This window comes from Chiloscyllium plagiosum, chromosome 30, assembly GCF_004010195.1.
Source record: "Chiloscyllium plagiosum isolate BGI_BamShark_2017 chromosome 30, ASM401019v2, whole genome shotgun sequence".
In the NCBI taxonomy this organism is placed as follows: domain Eukaryota; kingdom Metazoa; phylum Chordata; class Chondrichthyes; order Orectolobiformes; family Hemiscylliidae; genus Chiloscyllium; species Chiloscyllium plagiosum.
In genome coordinates, this window is record NC_057739.1 from 36216744 (window position 1) to 36230822 (window position 14079).

At 37.3% G+C, this 14079-nt stretch overlaps 1 protein-coding gene across 5 annotated transcripts in view; it reads left to right on the forward strand.

Annotated features, from left to right (window-relative positions):
* LOC122564914 (endoglin-like) overlaps nt 1-14079 on the forward strand; it is a 133958-nt gene that overhangs the window by 82483 nt on the left and 37396 nt on the right. For all 5 annotated transcript variants that reach the window (XM_043720383.1, XM_043720381.1, XM_043720382.1 and 2 more), the window contains exons 14-15: nt 2325-2594; nt 3361-3427. In XM_043720383.1, coding sequence (XP_043576318.1) covers nt 2325-2594; nt 3361-3427 — 337 coding nt within the window. The remainder of the gene's footprint in view (nt 1-2324; nt 2595-3360; nt 3428-14079) is intronic.

The window sequence follows — 14079 nt, forward strand, 5'->3', positions numbered from 1 at the left end:
TGTCAGTGTCCACACCTCAGACTTTGGCTCATCAACTTTGAGCCAATGTTCCTCAAATAAGCAGAACTTGCTGTAGTTGTGGTCATCATGGGTCGCACCAGCATCCACCCAGTCCCACAGTTGCTTTCACATCATCCACCTAGCTATCTCTTCTATTTAATTAATTAATTTTGATGTGAAAAGTTTTAAAAGTGAATTTCTTACCTGTATAGCTGCATTGTCTCTCCTAATTTAAATCACTTTGCCAATCAAAATAGACTCAGAAGAGGTAACCTATCTATTTTCCTGTGATGTTATAGTTTGGCTGTCACCGGTAGAAACAGGGAGAAGTAGCTTTCTGTCACCAGTTTTTACTTCCTTTCATTTCAACCCTACTTGTATTAAGTCTACTTTTCTCTTTCTGAAGGTGTCATACCTGTACTTACACATTGTTTGAGAAGGTGCTGGATTTTTCTTCCTTGCTCCTTTAACCATAATCCAGGTTCCCCTCTCTTCTACTTAATTAGGTGTTGATCATTGTCTCCATGTCTTCCTCCTGCTTTTCAAGTTGTGATCTCGTTGATCTACTGAAATCTTTACGTGCAATTAGCTCATGTTAAGTGATGTGATGCATGTAATTCATTGACCAGGAAGTCAAGAGTCTGTATAACATTCGCAACAAAATAAAATTTACTCAAGGTTAAACTGTGATAGCTTGCTTTTTCAGAATCCGTGCTGACAACTCTTCGTTATATCTTCTGTTTCTACATTAGTTACATCTTTTGAAGAAGAATTCCATTATCTTTCCTACCACCACTTTAAGTCTTAATATTCACTGGACATATTCTAACTTATTTTAATAGGAATCACATTAGATTTCTGCAAATTCTCAGATATTGTTCACTTTTCTAATAACTTTTTTATCCATAATTTTTAACGTGTGCAGATCTAACCCATCCGGTCAAACGCTTTTATCCTACATGAACTAGTTTATTAATGATCTCTTCACACACACACTGCCCCCTCGCCTCACCCCTTTCTATTTGTATCTTCTTTGATTTTTTTTGCTGTCATGTTACTTTAAACAAGCAGACAAAGAGCCATCCCTCAAAAATCTGTCAATATTAATGTAATATACTTGCAATCCTTATTAATTACCTGGCACTTAAAATTCTCCTTCTGACTTTTGAATTTTGTGTCTGTTTTCTGGATTTTCTATCACATGATACGCATAATACTGTGTCTTGCACATGAAATGGATGCTCCTGGTTTGCCTTGTTTTTTCAATGGACCATCAAATCTTATCTAATCCATGGAAACGGAAAGTAAATATGTCTATTACCATGAATATCTTTGAAGAGGAGAAAACAATAACCTCATTTAATGCATAATTCGTGAAATTAAAATAAGTTATTCCTCAAAAATACATTGTAGATTTATAACTTGCTCTCGGTTTAATTGTGTGCACATATGACGAGAGATTTGTAATAAATATATTTATTGTAATGTGAATGAAGAACACATTAAAAGAATTAGAGAATTGAATTCATTCTTATTTGACTAAATGAGTCATCAGATTCAATTTTTGAAATTCAAGCGCGATCTTAAAATGAATCTTGCTTTGAAAACAATTAGATATTGAATTGATTAAGAGAATTTATTCAGCTTCTTATGGCTCTCTTCTTTGTTGGATTCACAGTTGTATTTTTCCCTAAATATTGAACTTTATTCAATCCTCTTCCAAATAAAGAGCCCAGTATAGCTGCCAGTATGAATTCTTGTTATTCCTTTTGTTGTGCATTACAGGGGTTTAATTGACCTAAGAGTGTAAAGCATTTTCTCTTTTGGTTTCAGATTCCAGCATCCGCAGTAATTTGCTTTTAAACAATAAATTGGGTGCTGATTCACTATAGGGCTGATGTCCTTTCTAACTGCAATTGTAAACCACTTTTACAATTGCAGTTAGAAAGGACATCTATCAAGATCTATCAAGAATCAGTGTGGAAAGAGTCTAGGATCATTTGTCACATATCCACTGAAAATTCATGAATTTGATTGATCATATTGGAATTGTCTCAGCATAGTATTCTTTACTTGTATTCTGTCAAACTTTGCTTCCTGTACATTTGCTTTCAAAATTAGTGTTTGCAGAGACTGAAAAATTAACATTATCGATATATTTAATAAAATAGTAATAGAAACTCTTGACTGATTTTTTTTAAAAATTGGAATGATAATTTACCTAAACCTATGGAAACATAGTGCAGTTTGATGATCTGTTTTAATGATGAAGACATTTTATATATGTTGGTGTTACATAACTTGCAAAATTTATATTTTTGTAGATTTTACTGCCTTCATTTGGAAAATTACAAACTTTTGACGTGAAACTTCAAAACTGTTCTCTCATCCCAAGATTTGCAGTCAATTCCATAAATAAAAGCGCCCTTCTTCCTAAAATCTCAGTGATCGTTACACATGCAAAATCACACAAAACCAAGTGTACTGATGTAGTCGTACACCACTACCCATTCCGGTTTTTTTTCCATAATTCATGGAACCCATTTGTTGAGGAAACAATCTTAGAGTGTACTGAACTGGCCTGTACTTCTGAGGTAAGTCACTGTTCCGCAGTGTAACAATTTTATTGATTTACTCAAGTATTTTAACAATACCAGCTGTTTGAAATTTTAGGTACTGCTTTATCCGGATTTGGCTATATCTTTAAATTTCTGCTTGTGATGTCACAAATATCTTACTTTTTAAATTATGTCATATTTATAAAATTGGTTAAGGGAAGGCTTGGCATAAAAGTTTTGAAAATAGGATTATAACAAAATCAGAAATTGTTGACAAAACTCAGCAGTATCCCTGGAGAGAAAGCAATGTTAAAATTTTGTGACCAGTGACCCTTCTTCAGAATAGTTCTGAAACACTAACTATGCTTTCTGTCCACAGATACTGCCTGACTGGATGAGTTTATCCAGCAATTTCTGATTTTCAGTGTCTGCAGTTCTTTGGAATTCTTTTATTTTGGAATAGGAATGTATTTCAAAAACAAAATGAAAAAAATCTTGTGAAATGATGTCAGTATTTTTGCTTTGACAATTCCTTCTGGCATTTATATATTTTTAAAAAAGACAATTTATTTGAAGCAGAAGAGTATTACTCCAAATGTAGTTACTCAGCTGCTGTTTTTCAATAGTATAAAAGAATATTAAAATTGTATATTTGAGCAATTAGGAAATTTGAGTGAAGAAATTAGTATTACAGTGGGCGTAAAATAAACCCCAAGATCTTGTTTGGTCTTGGGGTTATGATAAACTTGTATCACTCTCTCTGAGTTCATCCAAATAATATTTGTTCTGTTGTTATTCCTAGTCTTGCTTTGATATAAGAAGGATACATAAAACGTTGAAAATTGACAACCATAGTCCTCTGCATCCTAGTAAGTTCAGTTTTCTATTGAAGCACAAAAATATTTGATTGTGGAAGTGTTTATAATTAAACTGTTTAATTTTGAAATGTACTTTCATTATGCTTTTCATTTTTACTTTGAACAATATCATTACTTGTTTGAAGTTATGTAACAAAAGGTAAAGAAGTGAAGACAAATGAATAGGAATGAGAAATAAAGCATAAAAGGACAGTAGGATTTATTTTGAATCTTGTTGAGTCTGTTGGACAGATCTTTCTTTTGATGAGTTTAGAACAGATTTTATTGTACTTATAAAACAAAACTGAAAAGTGTTTGACACTCAAAGGACATACGGTTGAGGAATTAGCAATGCAACATTAGCAGTTGGGGGTCCCCTTATGAGACTGATGTTAAGATGTACTGAAAATGGATTTATTTTCTGCAATATAATAGCTCAGATCAGACAAATGCACTAGTATTCAAGCTCCACTATTCTACAAGTTGTACTAAAAGTGTCTTGGTTCTATTTTGTCACCACACACGTCAATTTGTTTATTTCAATTACTGTAATATAGAACAAGAGAATTTTACCAGATTTCTTGAATAAATTTAAAAGTAACTTGTTTAAAGAATATGCGTTTTAATAAAAAAGTGGCAAAGCTGATTGGGAACTAAGCTACTATTCAGAATTAAACTATATCCCCTTAATCCCAAGCATACACATTCGTACATGACAAAATACAACACAGCTCTGCAGTGATTACTTGGATTTTTAAACTTGATAAATTTGCAATGAACAAACACTGCTCTTTAGAAGTGTTTTCAAATGTCTGAATCATAGTAGGAGATTGTTTTGGCACATTCATATACTAAATCTGTTTCATTCCTAATGCGAAAAATCATTTTCATTGCTCGTTTCTCTACTCTCCCAAGAACAAATATATCCTTCCTTTTATGTGGTGATCAGATATACAAGCAGTAAATAAAAGCTTAAAGTTCAACTACTTTAAGTGGAACATTACACAGAACTTCACAGATGGTCTAGCAAGGAAGATGCATTGCCCTGAATATTATTAAACCATAGATAATATTAATCAGTAGGTTGAACTTTTTGATTCCTTTTGAACTTGCCAGTCTCAACCAGACCAGATAGATGGTGCATAATCTAATTAACATCCGTGATCTTGAGATATAGGGCATGAAACAAATCATTGTTCTTCGTCTCAATCACTTTTCAATAATCTTTGTCAGACCATGCATGACTGTGGATTTTGTGTAGACACATTGGACTCATATGATCTCTGCTCTGGTTATTCTGCTTATGCATTATATAGGTTCTCACATAAAACAATATCTTTGGTCAATAATTAGTAATGGCCAGTAATTTTGTTTGGCCAGCTAAATTTGTTTGTGAACTTGTGGTCCAGAAATCTTCAGCTACAGTCCTCAGTTAAGCTCTCTGAGATGTGGTGAGGAGTTGTGATGCTTGGGTAGGTGAATGGACAGGACCTGAGTTGAGCCATATGTGAACTTCTTGTCAGTAATGACTGCATCATTTTAAGCGTTTTAAAAATAACTTGGATCTTGAGTGACCAGAATCACTGGTTAAGCTGTTTATAAATCAAGTCACACTCAGTGACATACTCTGGGCATGTGAATATTGTTGTTCCTGCAACTTCACAGCTCATTATGTGGCATCTGCTTGTTTCAGATGTTTGTTAGCATGACCCGAAAACGATTGTGATGGACGGATTACAGGTCCAAATCCGACAATAATAAATCTAACATTTTTATTCTAATCTAGTATAGCTTTTGCTTATTTCACTTACTTGAAACAGTCTGTACTCAATTTGGGCTGAAAATGTGTTGCTGGAAAAGCGCAGCAGGTCAGGCAGCATCCAGGGAACAGGAGAATCGACGTTTTGGGCATAAGCCCTTCTTCAGGAAACTCAATTTGGACCTTACTGTCTTCTCACAAGATGGGGACTAGTAAATAAAACAAGATTTATGGACAATTTGTCATTACTTAGATAAAATATTGAGAATTTGGAAAAGAAATTGGTCTTACGGTCTTTGGAGTCCACTCAGCTGTGCACTGAGATGGCGAATAATCTTCTTTTTCAGTACCATTTTACTGCACTTTCTCTGTAACCTTTGATGTTTTGACTATATAGAATCTATTAATCTCTGTTTTGAACCAATTCAACTACCACCCTCAGAGATAGAAAATTCTAAAGATTCACCACACTTTGAGGAAAGAAATTTCTCTTCATCTCAGTCTCAAATTGGGTCTGTCCTTTTTACTGAGACTGTGTCCTTGGTTCTAGGTCATGTTAGCCAAGAAAAACTTCCTCCTACATCTATCCTCTTATCCCTTTATTATTTATTGTTATCACTTGTATCTGAGTACAATGAAAAGTTGTGCTTTGCGAGCAGTACAGACAGATCATAACATATAAGGCAAAAAGGAATTGCACAAAAGCAAGATCAACATTAGATTTGAAATTAGAGAAATCCATTCAGCAGTCAAATAACAGCAGGGATGAAGTTGTTCTTGAACCTGTTAATATGTGTGTTCAAGCTTCTGTATCTTCTGCCCGAGAGGCAGGAGATTTAGATAATATGTAAGAAAAGCCTTTTCACCCAGGGGTGGTGGGAATCCAGAACTTCCTGCCTGTAAAGGTGGTAGAGGCAGAAATCCTCAACATTTAAAAACTATCTAGATGTGTACTTGTGATGGCAAAGCATTCAAGGCTACGGCTAAGTGCTGTAAAATGGGAGTTGAATAGTTAGGTGCTTGTTCTTAAATGATTAAAAATCATGCAACACCAGGTTATTGTTCAAAAGATTTATTTTGAAGCACTAGCTTTCAGAATACTGCTCCTTCATTGGGTGATTGTGGTGGAGCAGAGCTTCGAAAGGTAGTGCTTCCAAATAAACCTGTTGGACTATAGCCTGGTGTTGTGTGATTTTTAACTTTGTCCACCCCAGTCCAACACTGGCTCCTCCACATCATGTTCTTAACTGGCGCAGACCTGATGGGACAAAGGGCTTTTTCCTGTGATGTAGATCTTTGACTCTATGACTTTTACATCTCTCATGAATCCCTTGAGTTGGAACCCTTCTCTAACATTCCAATCAACTACCCTTTTCCTTTTTATACATTAAAAATTTTGTTATTAAACCCTGGTTTGCAACTAGAAGTGCCGACTTAAGGCATGCCCCTATTCTTGCCCACAATCACTAGTGTCGTTTCTCATTAACTCTGTGGCCATGATCTGTCTCTGACTTTGCCATGCAGTGATTTTCACTCCAATCTCACACAAACTGTTGATCCAACCAAAGGTGATTCTGGCCTACTGGTTCTGTAATGGGGTTATTCTACCTGATAGTTTGTAGCGCTGCATGCTGTTGCTTTGTTTCATCTTGCAGTCTACAAGTTTGTCTTGTTTCACTCAGCTACCTCTAGTCATCCAGCCAGTATGGTCTGTATGTGGCAAATAAAGGTACTCGCCCACTTCTTGTGTGTGCTTCTCTCGTTTCCTGGCTACTGACAGATTATCCTGCTAATTAGGCCAATTGTTGTTGTATTTTAAAATGATACTGCAAATAGAGTGAATGCTGGCTTAAACAAGACAACAGATCTATTCTACAAATATGGTCAGGGCAACAGCATTCAGACTGCATCTCCAATCATAATTTGATTTACGTATTTGTTCAATTTTCAATTACATCAGTTACGTGGATTTCCCGGTCATCTTCAGATTACAAGATATGCACTAGAATTGCAGTATTTCACATGACTGTGCAAAGGTCCAAACAGGTCTCCAGTTCACACTGTGTAAAACTAAGCAATCTCTCCCCACCAGTGTGTATTCTCTAGTGCTGGGCTCCTATATGGTACTAATCAGGTGCCAGACAGTTACACAGCAATGGTGTCTTTTGTGTTTTAAAACAATCCCTCACCCCAACCAGCATGGCAAGGGTTCACTTATAGGGGAAATTAGAAAACCTGAATTAAAGGAGGAGATAAGAGTGTAGAAGTCAGGAGAGGTTATTAAAATCTTCAGCACAGACACCGATAAGACAGAGTGTTTGGAAAGGATTAGCAATCAAACTTCAAGCACATTGGACCACAAATGACAACGAGAAGAGGGCCGGTTAATACAGGACTGAAGGTGCGCTATCTGAATGTAAAATATATGAGGAATATGGTAAATGAGTTTGTGGCACAAATCAAAATTGGCAGGTATGATGTGGGCATCACTGAGATTGCAGGAAAAGAAATTTGTGGAATGTCTATGAAATAGCTTTTTGGAGCAGCTTGTGGTGGTTCCACTATGGAACAAGCAATAATGGATTTAGTGTTGTGCAACGAAGCAGATTTGATAAGGGATCTTAAGGTGAAGCAATCTTTTAGGAGGCAGTTATCATAATATGATCGAATTTGCTTTGCAATTTGAGAGGGAGAAGATCGAATCAGAGGCAATTGTTTTACAGCTGAATAAAGGCAATTACAGAGGCATGGGCTGGGTAGAATTGACTGGGAGAGGACCCTGGCAGGAAAGACAGTGGAACAGCAATGGCAGGAGTTTCTGGGAATAATTCGGCTGACACTGCAGAGATTCATCCTGAGGAAAAAGAAGCATGGTACAGGGAGGGTGAGGCACCATGGCTGACTGGGGAAGTCAGGGATAGCATAAAAACAAAAAAGAAAGCATATAATATGGCAAAGAGTAGTAGGAAACACAGAGGATTGGAAAGCTTACAAAGACCCACCGAGACTTCTGAATACTTAGAAGTGTATGTAAAATAGGGTAAAGTCAGCATGGTTTAATCAAGGGGAGGTCATGCCTGACAAATCTGCTAGAATTCTTGGTGGAAGTAATGAGCAGGTTAAACCAAGGAGAGCCAATGGATGTTATCTACCTGGACTTCAAGAAGGCTTTTGACAAGGTGCTGCACAGGAGGCTTCTGAGTAACGTAAGGGCCTATGGTGTTAGAGGCAAGGTGCTAGCATGGATAGAAGCTTGGCTGTCTGGCAGAAAGCAGAGTGTGGGGATAAAATGGTCCTTCTCAGGCTGGTGGTCAGTGACAAGTGGTGTTCCGCAAGGCTCAGGGTTGGGACCACAAATTTTCCCTTATTACATTATTGATCTAGATGAAGGAACTTATTCTTGCTAAGTTTGCAGATGATGCAAAGATAGGTAGAGAGATGAGTAGAATTGAGGGGAGGCTGCAGAAGGATTTTGACAGGTTATGATAGTGGACAAAGAAGTGGCAAATGGAGTACTACATGAGAAAGTGTGAGGTCATGAACCTTGGTAGGAAGAATAAAGGCATGGACTATTTTCTAAATGGGGAGAAAATTCAGAAGTCTGAAGTGCAACGAGACTTGGGAGTTCTAGTCCAGGATTCTCTCGAGGTAAACTTTCAGGTTGAATCAGTAGTTAGGAAGGCAAATGTAATAATGGCATTTATTTTGAGAGGACTTGAATACAAATATATGTACTTTTGAGGCTCTTTTGATCAGATCACATTTGGAGTGTTGTGCGCAGTTTTGGATCCCATATCTCAGGAAAGATGTATTGGCGCTGGAGTGTGTTCAGGGTATGTTCACAAGAATGGTCCCAGGAATATAAAGTTTTAACATAAGAGGTCTCTCGGTCTATACTTGATGGAGCTTAGGATGAGGGGCCAATCTAATTGAAACTCTCAGAATACTGAATGACCTGGACAGAGCAGATATTGGGACGATATTTCCATTGGTAGAAGAGACTAGGATACAAGGGCATAGCCTTAGAGTAAAGGAAAGACTTTTAGATTGGAGATAAGGAGAAACCTTTTCAGCCAGAGAGTAGTGAATCAATGGAATTCGTTGCCACAGAAGGCTGTGGAGGCCAGGTCTTTGACTATATTTAAGACTGAGATAGATAGTTTCTTGAGTTTCAAGGGATCAAGGGTTATGGGGAGCAAGCAGGAGAATGGGGTTGAGAAACTTATCAGCCATGATTGAATGGTGGAACAGACTTGCTGAATTGAATGGCCTAATTTATGCTCCTATGTCTTATAGTCTTATGAATGTGCTGGAATCTGTACTAAAAACAAGAAATGTCAGAAATCACAGTGACTCAGGCAGCATTTGGGGGGAGACAGCAAGCTAACATTTCAAGACTCTTCATGAATAGAATGGAATGGAATAGAATAGAATAACCTTTAATGTCATGTGTACTCAAGTATGGAAGTACATGGGTACAGTGAAAAGTTTACAATGTCACCCCACATGGTGCCATCTTAGGTACAAAGTACCAAGGTACAGATCTTAGATACAGAACAGAGAAATGATGGAAAAAAAGGAAAATAATTTACATTGCTTAGTTATTCATAGTATAAGTTAGAAAAATGATCTAATGCATTGGGGAAAACATCAAACAGGGATCGAAGCTGACATGCTCTGCAGATTAAGTGAATGAAATCTGAGAATGACAGAACAATAGTGTGTCCAATTGCCAAACTGCAAAGAACAGATGGTCCCACTGGGGGGGAAAGAGGACATGGTGACACAATACAACAAGTAACTAAAAGAAAAGGAGGAAATGGGAGCAAGTTCACAATTTGTAGGTGTTGAACACAATATTAAGTCCAGAAGGTTGTAAAGTGCCTAGTCTGAAGATGAGATGTTGTTCCTTCAGTTTGCAATGTGATTCACTCAAGCTTTGCAGCACGCCAAGGACAGACAAGTAGTCATGAGAGCAGGATGCTGTATTAAAATGACCAGCTACAGGAAGGTTGGGATCATGCTTGCGGATGGGCTGGAGGTGTTCCGCAAAGTGGTCACCCAGTCCGTGTTTGGCTTTTCCAATTTAAAGTAAGCCACATTGGATATAGTGAATGCAGTACACCAGATTGGAGGAGGTACAGGTGAAATGCTGCTTCACCTGAAAAGACTGTTACGGCCCTTGGATGGTGAGCAGGGAAGAGATGAAAGGACAGGTGTTGCACCTTCTGTGGTCTCTTGGAAAGGAGGGGTGATGTTGGTGGTCATCGAGGAATGGATTAGAGTGTCTTAGAGGAAACGATCCCTGCAAAATGCAATCGGGGGAGCGAAGGAAAGATGTGTTTGGTGGTGTTCTGCTGGAGTTGTCTGGAATGGCAGAGGATGATCCATTGAATGTGGAGGCTAGTGAAATGAAAAGTGAAGTCCCAATCACAATGTTGTGAGCAATGGGAAGGGGTAAAGAATGAAGCACTGGTGATAGGTCAGATGTGGTTAAGGCCCTAACAACCACAGTGTGCAGGACATCACAGTTATGGAAGAAGGGAACCATGTCAGTAGCGCTCTTTTGGAAGGTGGCAACATTTGGACAGGGTTAATGAATGGAAGCCACGATTTGGAGGAGCTGGTGTTGATCTGAGGTAGACAAAGTTAAAAATCATCGAGGAGAAAGTGAGAACTGCAGATGCAGGAGATCAGCCCTTCCTGAAGAAGGGCTTATGCCCGAAACGTTGATTCTCCTGTTCCTTGGATGCTGCCTGACCTGCTGCGCTTTTCCAGCAACACATTTTCAGCAAAGTTAAAAATCACACAACATCAGGTTATAGTCCAACAGGTTTATTTGGAGGCACTAGCTTTCAAAGCGGTGCTTCTTCGTCAGGTGATTGGACTACAACCTGGTGTTTAATTTTTAACTTAATGAATGGACTACATCATGGCAGATAGAATCTAATGTGAAAAAGTGTGAGCTTATTCACTTTGGTAAAAGAAACAGACATACAGAGTATGTCTTAAATGGTAAGAGGTTGGAAAATGTAGTTGGAATGGAACCTAGGAGTCTTTGTTGATTAACTGAAAACTAACATGCAGGGGCAGCAAATATGAGGAAGGTGAATGAATATTAGCCTTTATTGCAAAAGTATTGAGTACAAGAGTAGTGAAGTGTTGCTTCAGTTGTATAGGAGCTTGGTTAGACTAAACTTGTACTGGCCCTCAACCGTATCTGACCTATCAGTCATGATTCTGCCCTTACCCCTTCCCATCGCTCACAACATTGTGATTGGGTCCTCCTTGCCCTCACCTTTTGTCTCCCCAACTTCCACTTTAAAGGATCAACCTCTGCCATTTCAGTACCATATAAAGTTTTAAATTGCTTTGTCTCTGGAAAGATATCATTGCCATAGAGGGAGTGCCATAAAGGTTCACCAGACTTGATCTTGGGGTGGTGAGACTGTTCTATGAGGAGAGGTTGGACAAGCTGGATTTATATTCTCTTGGGTTTTGAAGAATGAGAGGTGATCTCATTGAATTTTACAAAATACTTGGGATGGACAGGATAGCTGCAGATAAAATGTTTCCCTGATTGGGGAGTCCTGAACCATGCAGCACAATTTAAAAATAAGGAAGATGTTATTTAGGTTTGAAATGAGGAAAATTTTATTTTTTACTCCGAAGATTGTGAATCTTTGGAATTCTGTACTATAGTGTGCTGTGGAAATGTAGTTTTAGATAATGCTTAAGGTAGAGATTGATTGATAGATTTCTGATTACCAAAGGCAAAAAAGGTAATGGGGATATGGTGGGTAAAAGGCATTGAAGTGTTCCACCAGTCATGATCATTTTGAATAGCAGAGCAGACTCAATTGGCTGAATGGCCTACTCTGTTCCCTTTTCACTTTGTCTAATGGAGTCTCCTTTAAATCTATCTTACACTATTAGTAGAAGTAAGGTATAGACTTCCAAACAGTAGCCACTCTGTGGGAAAGGCTATAAATCAACAAGTAATAGGAGCATGTAAAAAGAATAGAGCAATAATTATGGATGAATTTAATCTTCATGTTGATTGGGTTAATTAAACTGGAAATGTTAGTCAGTGCGTGTAGGATGATTAACTTTCCTCTTAATCTGATTCCAAAGCTAAATGATTTGATTAGAGTTTACATTACTGTTATCTTGTCCCCTTAGAATGGCTTCAGCTGTAGGAATTTCTATGTTTATATTATACTTCAGTGAGGTTACCTTTTTTATTTTCCAATGTGCTGAAACCTATATTGTCTTGAATGCATACAGTATCTTTTACAGCCATTTCTTTCAACACATTGGGATGTAGATCATCTGATGCTGGAGTTTTGGGTACTTTAAATCCAATTGACTTCTCTTTCATTTCATTTTTTAAAACGAATTTTAACATTTGAGTTCCTCACTTTTTTAATATTAGTCTCTCGACTTTATTTCTGGGAGATTGTTAGGAATCTTATTCCCCATTATAAATTCTTCTGACTGCATTTGAAACGGGCCCGCATCTGTTTTTGCTTGTGCTTTCTACATACCTATAGAAGCCTTTAAGTGTTTTTCTTTATTTTTGTCATTAATCTACTTTCACTCTTTTTTCCTTTCTTATTTTTCTCTTGGTCCACCTTTGCAGAGTTCTAAACTGCTCGCATCTTCAGGCTGACCATTATTTTGACAACTTTATTAGATCAAACAAAGACATCTATACAATTCTTGATTTTTTTTAGCCATGGTTAGAACACATTCGTAGCTGAGTTTTGAAAGAATGCACTTTTGTTCAACTTAAGACCCTAGTTTCTGATTCGACTACCTAGTTTTTCTAATCCACTTTGTTTTGATCTTTAAGCTGATTCTGGAGTTGCTAGATTGGAATGAGTTAAATCTGCAGCGCTAATTTGAATGGTCTGTTCTGGTTTTTGCCTTGTTAAAGCTGTAAAGGATCAGATTGAAACTTGGCAATTGTCTTCATGTTATTTGACAGCTTGCATCTCTCAGGTCCTTTCCAGTTCTTTCCCAGTAATTGCAGTTACCATGGTTATGAACTTGAAATGTCCCATCTTGACAAGGCCAGCTTGCTCTTGGGAAGGAGTGGGAAGCTGACCTTATTGGCAGTGTATCAAAATTTGGAATATATAATGGTTTAAAGAGAGAATGTGGAGGATTTAATTGTAACTTCCATATGGATAGCAGCCAATAAAAATAGTTATCAACAATGCGACAAGAACAAGAAAAGTTGAAGTTGGCAGTTTCATAATGTATGAGCAGTTGAGCTTCAGAGAAAAATGTTTCGTTGTGTTGTTTTTGGATGAAAAATATACAACGGGCTTTCCATTTTGTTATTTCTTGTATCCTTTCTTCCAACAGCCTTTTGAAACTTCGACCAAGTAGACTGCCTTCTCTGAGCAATTTTTCAACTTGGTTGGCTGGTCTGGAATTTTGACTAGATGTAGTATGTCATGAATTCAATTTGACCAATTTTAAATTTCATTCTACTGGTTGGGAGTATGATGTCAATAGATTACCTCTCCTGTACGAAGTAGACCAGAAACATTGCCAGGTTTTTCAGTTTTTTTGATCTTGTCCTCTTCTGAGACTCACATTAATACAATTAACAGCAATCAGAAGAAGTCATTGCCCTCCACTGCTGGGATTAGTCACTTTAGAACAGTCCAGTGATTTCTTGGATCTAATTGATTCCATATGACATTGGATGGGATTAAATTACAAATCCTCGTAGAGCTACATATATTTTATACAATTTTGTAAAAAGGTTGACTGCTTTGTTCTACTATATGAATGAAAATGTAATATTTACCAGCATTAAGAATTTACTCAAACACAAAATCTTAATTAGAACAAAAGGATTCTTGTCTTTATCTATATTTGCAAATTAATT